The sequence below is a fragment of the Leuciscus leuciscus genome (assembly GCF_965113295.1).
Source record: "Leuciscus leuciscus genome assembly, chromosome: 24".
Lineage (NCBI taxonomy): Eukaryota > Metazoa > Chordata > Actinopteri > Cypriniformes > Leuciscidae > Leuciscus > Leuciscus leuciscus.
The window spans coordinates 17,741,094-17,754,359 of record NC_138723.1 but is presented as its reverse complement, the minus strand read 5'-3'; the positions used below and the strand labels follow the sequence as shown (position 1 = coordinate 17,754,359).

The 13,266-nt window shown below is 38.5% G+C and overlaps 1 protein-coding gene across 12 annotated transcripts in view; it reads right to left on the bottom strand.

Moving 5' to 3' along the window:
- Positions 1-164: 164 nt before the first annotated feature.
- Positions 165-13,266, bottom strand: part of ehbp1l1b (EH domain binding protein 1-like 1b) — a 28,179-nt gene continuing 15,077 nt past the window's right edge. For 6 of the 12 annotated variants that reach the window (XM_082157759.1, XM_082157765.1, XM_082157767.1 and 3 more), the window contains 17 exons: positions 12,399-13,118; positions 11,624-12,019; positions 10,878-11,291; positions 10,149-10,532; positions 9,202-9,840; positions 6,940-8,160; positions 6,410-6,650; positions 6,125-6,297; positions 5,362-5,410; positions 4,705-5,262; positions 4,551-4,620; positions 4,399-4,448; positions 2,899-3,019; positions 2,705-2,804; positions 2,540-2,613; positions 1,746-1,860; positions 165-1,281 (listed from right to left, as the gene is read on the bottom strand). In XM_082157759.1, coding sequence (XP_082013885.1) covers positions 1,194-1,281; positions 1,746-1,860; positions 2,540-2,613; positions 2,705-2,804; positions 2,899-3,019; positions 4,399-4,448; positions 4,551-4,620; positions 4,705-5,262; positions 5,362-5,410; positions 6,125-6,297; positions 6,410-6,650; positions 6,940-8,160; positions 9,202-9,840; positions 10,149-10,532; positions 10,878-11,291; positions 11,624-12,019; positions 12,399-13,118 — 5,413 coding nt within the window. In that variant the 3' untranslated portion in view covers positions 165-1,193. The remainder of the gene's footprint in view (positions 1,282-1,745; positions 1,861-2,539; positions 2,614-2,704; positions 2,805-2,898; positions 3,020-4,398; positions 4,449-4,550; positions 4,621-4,704; positions 5,263-5,361; positions 5,411-6,124; positions 6,298-6,409; positions 6,651-6,939; positions 8,161-9,201; positions 9,841-10,148; positions 10,533-10,877; positions 11,292-11,623; positions 12,020-12,398; positions 13,119-13,266) is intronic. The other 6 variants (XM_082157763.1, XM_082157764.1, XM_082157766.1 and 3 more) reach the window with 6 other exon arrangements.

Sequence of the window (13,266 nt, the reverse complement as noted above, 5' to 3'; positions counted from 1 at the left end):
CAGTGTCAGGATGATTTGTGATCCTGACTAAAGAGACTCAAGCTGCTAAGGTAAAACGTTTGAGTTTGTTTCATTTGTCTCAAATGGTATAGTTGTAAAAAAAAAAAAAAAAAAAAACTCCATGTTTTATCCAGAAAAGAATACTTCACTTTATACAACACTAATTCAAACAGCATCAAACTTTATTGAATAAAACACTAATAAATCTTAAAATAGGAATGAATAACACATTTATCAAAAAGAGTAGTCAGACAAAATACTTTTTGTATATCTATAAAACAATTCATAAATATTTTTATTTTATTTTGTGTTATCTTTCAAGGTTTTAAACTGGAAAATACAGGCTTCGGTATATATAAAAAGCCCCTTTTCAAAAAGTATTAAATATGTAAAGGCACTGCAATGCATTAAAATTGTATGAATACATTCATTTGGAGACAAATTGTCTGATAAACGATCAGAGAATACAATTTGCAGCTAATACAAGACGACAGCCCAACAGAGATATTTTGGCATACCAGGAAACAACACGCTTAAATAAATAATGTAAAAACAGCAAACTTTGGCACAAGTCTCTTTGCCTGTTCGATACATCTTAAAGAAAATGTCTAATCATCTGGAGCAAAGTAAAAAAAAATTGACAAGAAACATTACATTTCCAATAAAACTTAACAAAGGAGAAAAAAATCCTACTCACGGCTGTAGCTTGAGCAATGTTTTGTTCGCTTCAGCAAAAATGTAAAAAATCCTGATGGTCACATGACAGAAGTCTCAAATTATTTTTATTTTGCAATCTACAGCAGTATGAAGGATTTTTCTCTTTACTCCCTTTTAGGTCTCGTGTTCGGTTCATTTGTCTGTAACCATTCAGGTATGAGAAGTGTGTTTGTTTATTGTCCAAGAAAACAATAAAGACCTTTTCAGATTTAAAGTAATATTGCTTATAATATCAAGCTCTTTACCAGTGCAACCTGGAAGAACCTCCAAATCATTGTGCAAACTTTCAGGGTATAACGAGTACATGCTATACATCCCACATATGTCACTGAAATCTTGAAGATGATGTGAGGAAGGGCTTAAAGTTGAAGCCAAATGTCTTTGAAAGTTAAAACAAGGCACACTAATGTCCTGGTGTAGTCAAAATCATCTAGATTGTCTCTTGTGCAGTGAGCCTCAGTTTTCATATGAAGTCTTTATTGAAGAATGCACTTTTCCTTGTTGCTGTATTTTCTACGTCTTGCCTCCAGACCTTTCTGCAGTCTTTCATCCTCCTCCAAAGCTCTGCACATACAAAATACATACAGTGCATGTGTATTTGAAAAATCACATAACCCATTAATAATTTTCACCATGCCAGTGCACCAAAACAGTCGCTGCGTCCGAAATCGGATACTTCCCTACTATACAGTATGCGAAAAACAGTTCGCCAGCAGAGTAGTGTTCGAAAAACAGTATGCAAAAAGTACCCAGATGACCTACTACTTCGGTGAGATTCTGAAGTGTGCATTCGATGGACACTTTACTATCCCATGAGGCCATGAGAGAAGATTTATAAATAGCAGTGAAGCGACGTAACTGACGCTGGAAGGTCACATGATAATGACAACATAGCGGATGTAGTACATCCGGATTACATAATACACACAGTCATACTATATAGAACATACTTTTTTAACAGTCACAAAGTAAGTTCAAATTCAAATGTGAACCTACTCAGAGAGTATGCGATTTCAAACTTGACTCACCCTCTCTCTTTTGCATCCATGTCTCTGACCAGCTCATCCCGCTTGTTGACAAGCGACACCAGCTCCTGCAGCAGTAGCTGTTCTCTGTGCTGCTGGGACTGAGTCTTCTGCCAGTCTGAGTGATGGAATATTAATGTGAGTGATGAAATACTGACTACTAAAGCTGCAGCCACATAGGAAATAGGTAAGTAAAGGTTTAACGTATGAATAGACCAATATATGGGCCAAGCAGGGGATTATTTGTGCGTGTTTTTTAAACCTGTTAACGGAAACCCCCCTTTTTAAGCATAGACGTTAAAAATAAATGGTTGTAGTTCATGAATGCTTTGGAACACAGACCTAAAGTTGGTCTTTTTTACAGAAAGTTTACTGTATATACACACATTTATTTATACACATATATACTGTATATGTACAGTATATGTGTGTGTATGTATGTACATATACAGACACGCACATACACATAAAAATTGAATAATATATACACATATTATGTAAACACACTTTTATGTTAGATGTGATTAATCGATTTGACAGCATGAATTTAAATGGACTGATTTCATTTTTGTAATGCTTTATTTTAATTTAATGTAATGCTTATCTATAATAGTATAGAATTATAATGTCAACTATTTATTGATTATCAGCCATAACTAATACATTATTATGGATTGTTATTATTAAATTAGTCTTATATATTAGAATTATAAACATCAGGCAAAATATGAGTGTATTGTTAAGCTGTGACTGACCAGCGTTTCCATTAAATAACTCATATCAGTTACATGTCTTACCTTCAATAGCCATCATGGCTCTGAGCTCTCGGTTTAGCAGCTCAAACCTTCTTTCTAAATCCTGCTCTTCTTGCCTGCAAGGATAACATCATTAATGTTTATCGGTGTGGACTGACTGTGTCTTATATATCACTTGTGAATGCGAGTAATATTATCAGGACATACAGCAGCTCCAGATGGTCTTGTCTCCTGATCAAAGCATTCTTCTTGTTGACCAGAGTGAACCACTCCTGAATCAGCTTCTCTTCTTCATCTTTATCACTTCCTGTTAAACAGATAATAATGAAGTATCATGTTGCATTCCAAGAGTTAACTTGAAATCACCTTAACTCTTTCTTTCTATGTGAGTTTTTTCTTACCCGTCTCCATGAGCTTTCTGAGCCTTTTCTCCACGACATCAGCTCTTCTGTCTATGTGCTTCTGTTCGGTTTCCAGGGCCTGGAGTTCACTCAACACGTACTGATTGGTGTCCTGCAGACACTGGCCAGGAAGTACCACAGGGAGAACCACAGGGAGACATACATAAAACCAGACAAGAGAGTATCGCAGACAGAGAGAGAGAAAAAGAAAGCGAAAATGGTTGGAAATGGGGAGGAAGAGAGATGATGCACAAAGATAATGGCGAGGAAAGGAAAGGCTTGATTTTCCTGGAAACAAGGAAATTAAAGGTGCGGTATGTAAGAATGACAACTAGTGGTCAAAATAGGTACTGCAATCCAATTCAAAATATCGGAGATTGTCGTTTCTCCCGCCACCTGCTCCTCAGACTGGACGGCGCTCACACGGGTTGCCAGTTTGAGGACACGCAACAGGAACGAGCGCAATGGACAATGAAAATTGGCAAATTGTCACAGTGCAGTATCACAGACCAAAACAATAACAAACATTCCAGCCTGGAAACGCACATTTCAAAGTAAAATACCTGGCTGTAGAAGTGTTTTTCAGAGAAACGAGTATGTGAACTTAGCACGTTTCCTCAATATATGCAAATATATTATGGTATTTTTATGCTTTAGTAGAGTGAAAAAGTTACATACAGCACCTTTAATTATGGGATGGTAAAAGCTTGTGAATCAGGGGCCGGATTCACTAAAAGGACATTTCTTAAGATACATTCTAACACTGTGTCTACACCAGACGCGAGTGGGTCTTAAGAAAAAAACAGAACATTCCTAAAATTTTTCTGGGGGAATGCATCATATTCTTACCTGTATTTTTAAGTTAGAAAATAAGAGGAAACCGCAATTAAGAGGACTTTTATTTTTAAGAATGTTTTGTGAATCCAGCCCCAGAATTTGACTTTTATGATGGTTATTGTAAATTTAGATAGTAGGGATGCACAATATTGAAGAAAAATGTGATGTGCGATAACTTGTTAAACAATGCAATATGCTTTATGATAATCCTATATTTAAATATATATATAAATATATATACTATTACTAACATACATGTTTAACGATTCTCTAAATCCTCTGCAGCAACTGCAGGTGACTCTTCTCAGATGGCTATGAGATCATTGTTGACATGTGAGACGATCATGAGTAACAGTCTATTCTCTGCCATCTGCATCAACCTAAAACTTTTACACTTTTTTGTAATTTTTTGAAGTAATAAAATCATTTAGTTATCTCAAGTCATTGCGATATGCATATCAAGATTTGTACATTTGTAATATTTCATTCATTTAATTAATATATTGCGCAGCCCTATTAAAAAAAGACATTGTCTATGTATTTGACATGCAAATTGGCTAATTTTATATTTTAAAATCACAAGCTTTGAGGTTATCCAAGAATTTCACTTTTTAAAAAAAGATGAAACACTGTAATTTTCTCAAAGACGGAGGGTATACTGACCATTGTCTCATGATCTGCTGATTTAACATCATGGTTTACTTCGTGAGGTTCTGCAAACACATATCAAATGGCAAAAAGAGGTAAATTAGAGTGTGTAATATCAAATCTTTCCAAATTCAATAATTTTTTAGGAAGATGTTTAGGTAGGTTACCTATTTCAGCACTTCTTCTTGCAGCTGTTGAGCCATTTGTTCCTTGAGCTGTTTGTTCATGTTTATCTGACTGTCAGAGATTAGTTGAAAAGATACTATTAGATTAAATATTGAAACATAAATGCGAGGAAAGGGAACATTTAATGTCCTTTACCTCCTTTGGTGGTTCTTTTGAATCAGGCTCATCCATGGATTCACTCTTCAGCCGTGACCGCTGTTTCTTCACCAGATCCGCATCTCGTATGTGCCCGAATCCTGATCTGGATGCAGCTGCGTTTGGTCGTGGCGGGGCCACAGGTGTCTGCGCACCTTCTTGTGTATCCTTACTGCCCTTCTCATCCACCTTTCCCGCACGTTTAGTCCGAGGTGGAGGAACAAGACCTCCGTTGGGCTTCGCCACAGAGTCACTTCCCTCCTCTCCCAGTGAGTCCTTGCTGTTATTGTCTCCTGACACAGATCCAGCCTGGAGCCTCTCCGCACAGAATCTGGCAGCTGCTTGTACATCCGCCTGCTGGTTTGGCCCGGCTACTGCGTAGCTGGACTGACTGTTGTTCTGTTCAATCTGTAACACGCTCAACTCCTGCCCGGTGAAGTGAGCACGGATTTGGCACAAGTATGTCATGATGATCAAACGATCTGGCACAGAGAGAAGCACCATGTCTGAGGGCTCCAGCAGACGAGAGATTCCCTGTGATGCAAAACCATCAAAAGCCTGAAAAAGAAGAAAAATAGGTAGCAAGAATGATGAGGTTTGTTTTGTGTTTATAGTTAAAAATTGTCCATGTGGAACATCTGCTTAAAACAAACTTACATTTTTGTTGTTTTGCTTTATGTTGTGAGGCTCTAATGCATCAAAGTCACTGGAAAACAACAACTAGGTCAGTACATAATAACAAATTCATTCAATCAGATATGTTTTACAGTGTTTAATGAATGTTTTAATTGTAAACAGATAAATGGCGACAAAGAATATATAAATAAATAAAAAAGCCTTTGAAAGAATTGTTGAACCCTAGCAGTTTGTTTTGTTTTAACATCTGTATTTGGGAGATTCATTCAAGTAATTATTTTATAATTCATATTTGAATTAATTCTGTAATTGTTGTCATAAATGAACAATAAGCGATGAGTTTCCAATATTAATATTCTACATTACTTTGTATAAATAAAATGTATTAAAATTAACAATAAAATAAATTATTTTAAATTCTGCAAGTTAATTTAGGCATCACAACATTATGTTGCACAATGGATATTCATTTTGAATTTGCCAAAAATTAAATTTTCCAGTGTTATTAAAATGTTGTAGTTTTTAAAGATTTCAAGTGAGTGTGATATGATGACAAAGATAAATAAAAAATAGATAAAATTAACATGCAGAATTAGGTATTAAATTTAAAGCTATCAACCGATATGCTACAAATACATAGTGCATCGCAATTTTTTTTTTACAAAATGGCTGTTAATTGAACCAAGTAATCTATAAAATAGTTTTTTAGGCAGTTGAATAAATTGAATCATACTAAGAAAGAATAAGTTTGTTTTGAGCTGGGTATGAAAGACATGAAACTCACATTATCTCAGGGTGGAAGTGATGTAGGATGGCACAGAACGCCAAGCCATTACGCCAAGAGGTGCTGAAGTTTGTGACTTTTACTCCCTTATAGTTCTTAGTGATCTCTTGACACCACTTCAGCAAGGACTCACTGGAGGTCACCAGACCAGGACTGGGCAGTGGACTGGCAAACTGTATAGTGACAAATGGAAAGACAAAAAGAAAAAAGAAAAAAAGACCTGATTAGAAAAAACTAAAAACAGTCTACATTTAACATGCACTTTAAACAGCAAATGCCACTCACATCCCATGCAGGCACTGCTGAACCCTCTTTATTTGATTCATCTATTGTTTGTACTATTGTGAGGTCCATAGGTGGTGGAATGATTTTCTTTTTACTGCGTATTGGGGGCACAATCACATGACATGCGTCTACAGTGGTCTGGCCATTAACCTGCACACTGCCTGGGCTCCCAGATGGTGTCTCGTTCCCTTTAGCCTCTGGGGTTACATTAGAGGAATCCTTTTCTTGAGGATGACCAGACCTGTCAAAAGGACAGTAAATATGTAAGACATACTGACATGACTTCTTTGCCCCGTGCTACAATAAATACACAATTCCTCATCATTGTTTTATCTTCACCTAGTTAAAGTAAAAATGTAATTGTTCTGCTATGCAAAATGGGTCTTCCTCTGGAAAGCTTAGAACATTTTGGGTGTTGTTTTTAAAGGTTGATGAAAAGACATGCAAATATTAATATATTATGGTACTCAAACAACATAATATGGTAAAATAAGGCTGAATTTTAGTGTTTACACGCCACTCAAACTTACAATTCATCAGGCACTGATGGTGGTCTATCCTGCTCTATTTGAGCCTCTTCACTTCTATCAATACTTAAATCTGGTTGTTCCTTGTTCTTAGTTTCAGCTTCTGTTTCTGTGTTCTCTTTCTGGTTTGTGGGCTTAACAGCTGGGGTATCTTGGCACTCCCTTTCAGCTGCCATACATTCCAGCTGGACATTTTGTTCTTGCTTGTTTAACCGGACATTATCATCTAAAACAGCATTTCTAGCATTGGCTTCTCTATCATCTAACTTCAAATTCTCCAGTGGCACAGAGGAAGTCTGAGACTGACTGATGTCAATTTTCTCATCTATCTCATGAGAAATCACTGATGGTTGAGGTCCAATAGTATTTGTGATCTCAGTCTGATCTAAATTTGTCTGTATCACATCCATGGGCAGTTTCATGCTAGATTTGAGTTGCAGGGGAGGAGTTGGAGGAAGTTCGAAATCAGACTTGCAGGGGATCAAGCGTTTCTTAGTGCGTGGAGCAGGAGCTGGAGGCTGTGTCGTCTCCTCTTCTACCATTTGACAAATCTTTGCTAACAGAACATTCTCCTCTGAGAGGTCGTCATCCTTTAGACTGGAACTTTCTGTACCTTTTGTTGGCTCACTGTGTCTTTCAAGTTTAGGAGAGGGGAATGGCCACGGGACCACAGAGCTTCTCGGAGAAACGTCTTGCCCGGAAATAACATTCTCATCAACGTTTATATCTGTTGGCTTCACTGTGGCTCCTACAATAATGCTTTCTGATGCCTTAGTGATGACTGGGCTGCTCTCTTTTTCCATCTCAACTTTTGAAGTGTCGCCCTCTAGTGGTGATAAGTTATTCTCACTCATCTCTTTTGCAACATCATCGCATATCTCAGCAGTCTTTACAGTTGTTGCCTCTGTAGTTACATGTAAAGGAGTGGTTCCTTTTTCATCGTAATGTGGAACCACATGTTTGTTATCCGCTGCACCGCAACTGTTTTGATTGATGGCATCAGGGCCGACTTCCTGTGAAGGCACTGGGGGTGGTGACTGCATACACTCATCTTGACAAGGAGGGATAACTTTGTTAACAGGTTGGGAAATAGTTTCCGTTAGTGTAGTGTCTTTTAATATAGACACAGATTCTGATGGAAAGGCAGTCTGAGGTGCTTCTAGTGTTTGTATGGCAGTGAAATCTCTTGGTTGTGGTATTGGCTGTTTTGAGGATTCCTCTGGTCTGTGAGAAATGGGACACCAGAACAAAATATCAAAATGTTGCACCTTGCCAATTTGGTTATTATAGCGTGCAAATGTTTTTCAGTAAAAATGCAATTAAGTGAAAATGGCACAATCAGTTCCAGCAAGGGGCTACAAACAGCAGCGTTAGCCCACAGTCGCTGTGTAACGTTTTCTGCTAACATGTTTTTGCAAGCTTGCAGCAGCAGTTGCAAAATAGACAAACAAGCTGTGAAATTGCTGTTTATTCCTTTCTGATAAACCACAGAGAGCCCAAAATCAAAGCCTGCACTTTAAAAAAAAGGAACCAACACAATATGTTTCATGCTCATAATACACTACCACTCAAATTTTTGTGTCGGAAAGATTTTTTTTAAAGAAACTTCTTAAGGCTGCCTTTATTTGATCAAAAATACAGTCATTAAAAAAAATAAATATATATATATATATATATTTTGAAATAGTATTACAGTTTAAAAACTGAATTTATTCCTGTGCTGGTAAAGCTGAATTTTCAGCAGTGATTACTCCAGTTTTCAGTGTCACATGGTTCTTCAGAAATCAATCTCATGTGCTAATTTTGTGCTCAGGAAACATTTCTTATTATTATCAATGTTAAAAACAGTTGTGCTACTTAATATTTTTGTGAAAAATAGTGGTGATCATTTTTTTCCCCAGGATTTTTCAGGATAAATAGAAAGTTCAAAAGAACAGCATTTATTTGAAACAGAAACATTTTGTAACTATAAATGTCTTTACTGTCACTTTTGATTGTGTCCTTGCTGAATAAAGTATTAATAAAAAAATCTTTGACCCAAAGTTTTTAATGGTAGTGCATCCCAACCCATCTCTTAGACATAAGATACATTAAATGCACTGCTTTATGTCACACACAGACACCACCAGCCCATGTCACAGACAAATACGAATAACGACTAGAATGCTTGACTGTCAGCCAGACGGAACATTGCCAAAATCGTGCCGATCATATAAGGAGGGTCATAAAAATGAGAGGCAGTGCAGGCAGAGGTCATGCACTTACCCTCCATCCATATATAGCTCAGCAGACCACACTGTCCCTAAGTCTTCCTGACCCAGTTCAAATTCCAGCTCCTCCGCCATAGGCCTTAAATCTGCTGTCTTTATCTTTATCTTTCCAGGAGTAATCTTGCCAAGCAGAAGTTCTCCATGTCCATTTCTTTTTGGGCATGTCTTAGCAGGTATGTCTTCTTTTGTGGTTTCCAGAGGCAAGCATGTCTCTTCGTTTATCTTTTCATTTGATATCACACTCTCAGACTTTAATTCCATCTTCATGCTTTTGTCATTTCTTTTTGATGTATGTTGGGTTTTCTGTTTAGAAGGACTTCCTTCATCCTGGGCTTTGAAATTAATGGATCCGCTTTGAGTTTCTCTGGCAGCCAGTTTCAAGCACTCCACCAAGCTCATGGCCACCGGCTCGGCAGTCTGAATATCTATCTGTAACTCGCTAGACGGTAACAAATCCTTGATTAGGTGTTCCTGGGGCTCATCATCAGTTGGATGCTTCATTTTGGTGTCACAGAAGGCCTCGGGAGGGAGAATTTCCACCACAGATCCATCTTGATTGTCCAAGATCGTGTCATCTTGAACATCGCTTTCTTCAGCACTTGGCTGCTGTAGTATAGATGTCATGGTCTCATAACTAAAGGACGAGGACATTTAAATTACATAATTACATTACACCATGAGAAAACAAATGGTTTCCATTCACAAAAAGGCTGTTTTTGATTTAGCCGCGAAAATCACCAGCCAGTATTTACTCAATCAAACAAGCAAGCTATGCTTCTCATCACTACAGGACACTCTAACTGTGGATGCAAAAGCTTCCTTGCAAATGCACAATCACACCTAGTAACAACCTTTCAGTGTTTCGGGGAAATGAAATTGTAGCCATGCAGATGCCGAGGCCAAAGAAGCTCTGTGCAAGTCTCAGAATTGTCCCACACTTACCCTTTGTACAGAACACCGAAAATCCCCCTTATGAAGCCTACAGATACCTCTTCCTGATCAGAAACAGAGTCAAGTTCCTGTTTGCATGTGTCCATTGTCCTATCTGTTCCTACATCAATCTCAAGGCCAAGTTCAGTCCCTGAACAGACACCTACAGTCCTGAGATCTTCTTTAGGTCCAGCTTGAGTTGTCCAAATTCTCTCACTGCCAGTTTGCAGCAGCATCTTATCATCTGAATCTTCCACTTCAGGGGTCTTCTCTTTGTTTTTTTCTCTCTGGCTCTCTCTGATAGCATTTTTATTCAGATTGTGGTGGAAAGAGGACAAATCGAAGGAATCCTTTTGCTCCTCTGGCTTGGTTTCTGATGTTTCCTGTCCACGTTGGCTGCCATGGACCAAAAAGTGTAAGTGACAGGAGTATTCTTTGAATTTTAATATTCTCTCGCTAACATCTCAACTCCCAGCAAGTAAAACTAATGCTTACTCTTTAAGAGATCCATTAGAAACACAGGCAGAATAAATAAATTGTCAATGTTGTTAATATAATGTCAATATATTAACTGTCAGTTTTGATTAATTGAATGCATCTTTGCAGAATAAAAGCATTAACTGTTTTAAAACAAAAAAATCTTTCTGACTCCAAACTATAGTATGGACGGATCTATGCAAGCCCAGTTTGCAGTCCACACAAAACTCCATGCAGTGAGGTTAACAAACCTCACGCACTTACCCCCTATCCAGGACCTCTTTTTCTGGCATCGACTTGGCCATGCTAACAACCTCATCACTTTTTTCTTTTGTTTTCTCCTCTACTGTGGCCCACAACACACTCTCTGTTTCAAATGTGACCTCTTTGTTTAAACCATTTTCGTCAGACTCGGTATCCAGAGACACGTTGGGCGTCAGAGGGCAAAGTTCCTCCAGATGCAGTGATGTCCTGGTTTCCTTTGCAGCAACAGCAGGGGAGATCACAGGAAGTGAAGGCTTCATACGGACCTGTATACTGACTTTGAAAGGTTCTTTACTCTTCTCCTTAATTGTCTCAGCTGGTTGTGGTTTTAGGACATTGGAGGGCTGCTGGGACACTGGTTCAGTTAAAACGAGATTCTCAGCACCCTCAATTTGGTTTACAGCTTTTTCTTCACTGTGAGGTAAGGAATAGGGTTTATGACACATTTTACTTACCTTGTTTTGATCAAACATGCATTTATGAAACTTTATCCACATTCATTTGCCTGCTATAACACTCAGTAGTACCAATATCAATATCAGCACATTTATATCCAATTCATCAAATATGGCTTGCCGAAACTCACTCTTATTGACGCATGAGAGTGCACAAAAGCCCCAAAAGCCCCAAAATACCATTTTAACACACTTAATCATATGAGACATGTGACAAAGCTCAAGCATGCAAGCACTCGGCCATGTCTGAACATTAGAGACCATGTTGGGCACTGTCAAAATGTCTCTTACCCTCCATCTAAAGATTTTTTTGAGGACACTTCCGCTTTATTTTCTTCTTTTGGCATCTTGTGAGGCGTTTTGTGCTTATTTATTTCCTCATCTCTTGTTTCCTCCTCCTGATCTTTTACATTCTCTTCCAGAGAACTCCAGATTGGCACTTCTGCTTGGGTGAACGGAAGTGAATGGACCTCCATGCTCTTCTGCGTTAACACTGTGCTGTCTGACTCCTTTACAATCGGCTCACTGACTGCTGGAGTTTCTTCTGAGATGCATTTAAGGACTTTGGGCTCCAGGGATTGGGGATGAATAGGAGGAAGCTTTTTGGGCAGAGCTGTTATCTGAGGGGCAGCTGCTTTGAGGCTAATGCTAGGCCTGTCATCTGGAGTGAAGGCCATTTCATTTTGACTGAGAGAATAACAGGGAACAGAAGAATGAGACAGGAAGAAAATAGTTACAGACAGAGAAAAATAAGAAAATTAGAATTTAGTAAAGAGTTTAGTAAGTTCAAATACAAATTTCTGGAGAATTGATGATGTAATTCTACAGAAGTGTCATTTTGTGGTTGGCGAAGAAGATATAACAAGCCTATCTGTTCATACTGAGGTCAGTTAGTATATTTAAAATGTGTTATCTATAAAACAGAATTTTATGTGCTTAACTATTCAAATGAACGTCATTAAAGGACAGATAAGGGTTTATTGAAACAGGAAGTAGCACAAAAGAGGAAAGTTTAAGTTTGCAGCAGTTTGGGAGTGTAATAGTACCATGCGAGCAACACACTAACCTTTCCACAATAGTTAAAATCTTGTCCAGCTGATCCTTATGGGACTTTTGCTCTCTCAAACTACTGTCGACCTTAGATGCATGACCTTCTTCCACCCACACTTGACTTTTTTCCCTGGGAAGATCCGTAGGTTCTTGCTGTGGAGGTGATGAGCTGGATAAAACATTGCGGATATTTTGTGCTGTAGGGGTAACCACAGTTGAAGCAAATTTCTTGATTATCTTGTCCTCGTCTGACTTGTTGAGGTCGGCACAAAGCAGAGCACCCTTCGCTTTCTGCTCATTCGGTTCCTCTTTTGGAGGAACTTCCCCTGCTGATTCAATTGTGTTTTCTGGTTGCTTTAGTAAGTCATCATCGGTTATTGAAAAGGTTTGAACCAGACTGGACTGCATTGGCTGTTCAGTGTCAATTTTGAGTGGTTCTTTCTCAGGGCGACTGCTAATAGTAACATCTTTAATGGGTTGAGAGGTAATGATCACTTTATCAAAATCGGCCACTTTAAAATCAGGCTCTTCCTCAGCCAAAGGTGGTTTCTCTGCAATAAAAACTTGTTGATTTTTCTTTGTAAGAGTGGAAACCACTGATGAGTGAGGTATTGTTGCTGGAGCAGAGAATGGGTGTGGGGGAGGGACAGTCCCAATGTCCAATTGCTCAGATCTGGGAGCTTCCACAGGCGGTACTCCAGATGTGTCTAAAGATGACTTGCCAACAGGCCCAAGACTGGGGGACAAAGATACTTGGTGTCAAAGGTGGCAAATATGGGGTGAGAAGCCACAAAGCATGGCTGTGTTTGGTAAGATTAGATGCAGCTTTTCCTTAGACAGCACTTTGTGTGGCAGCAATGTTAGTGGCGAAAGAGAGATGCAGG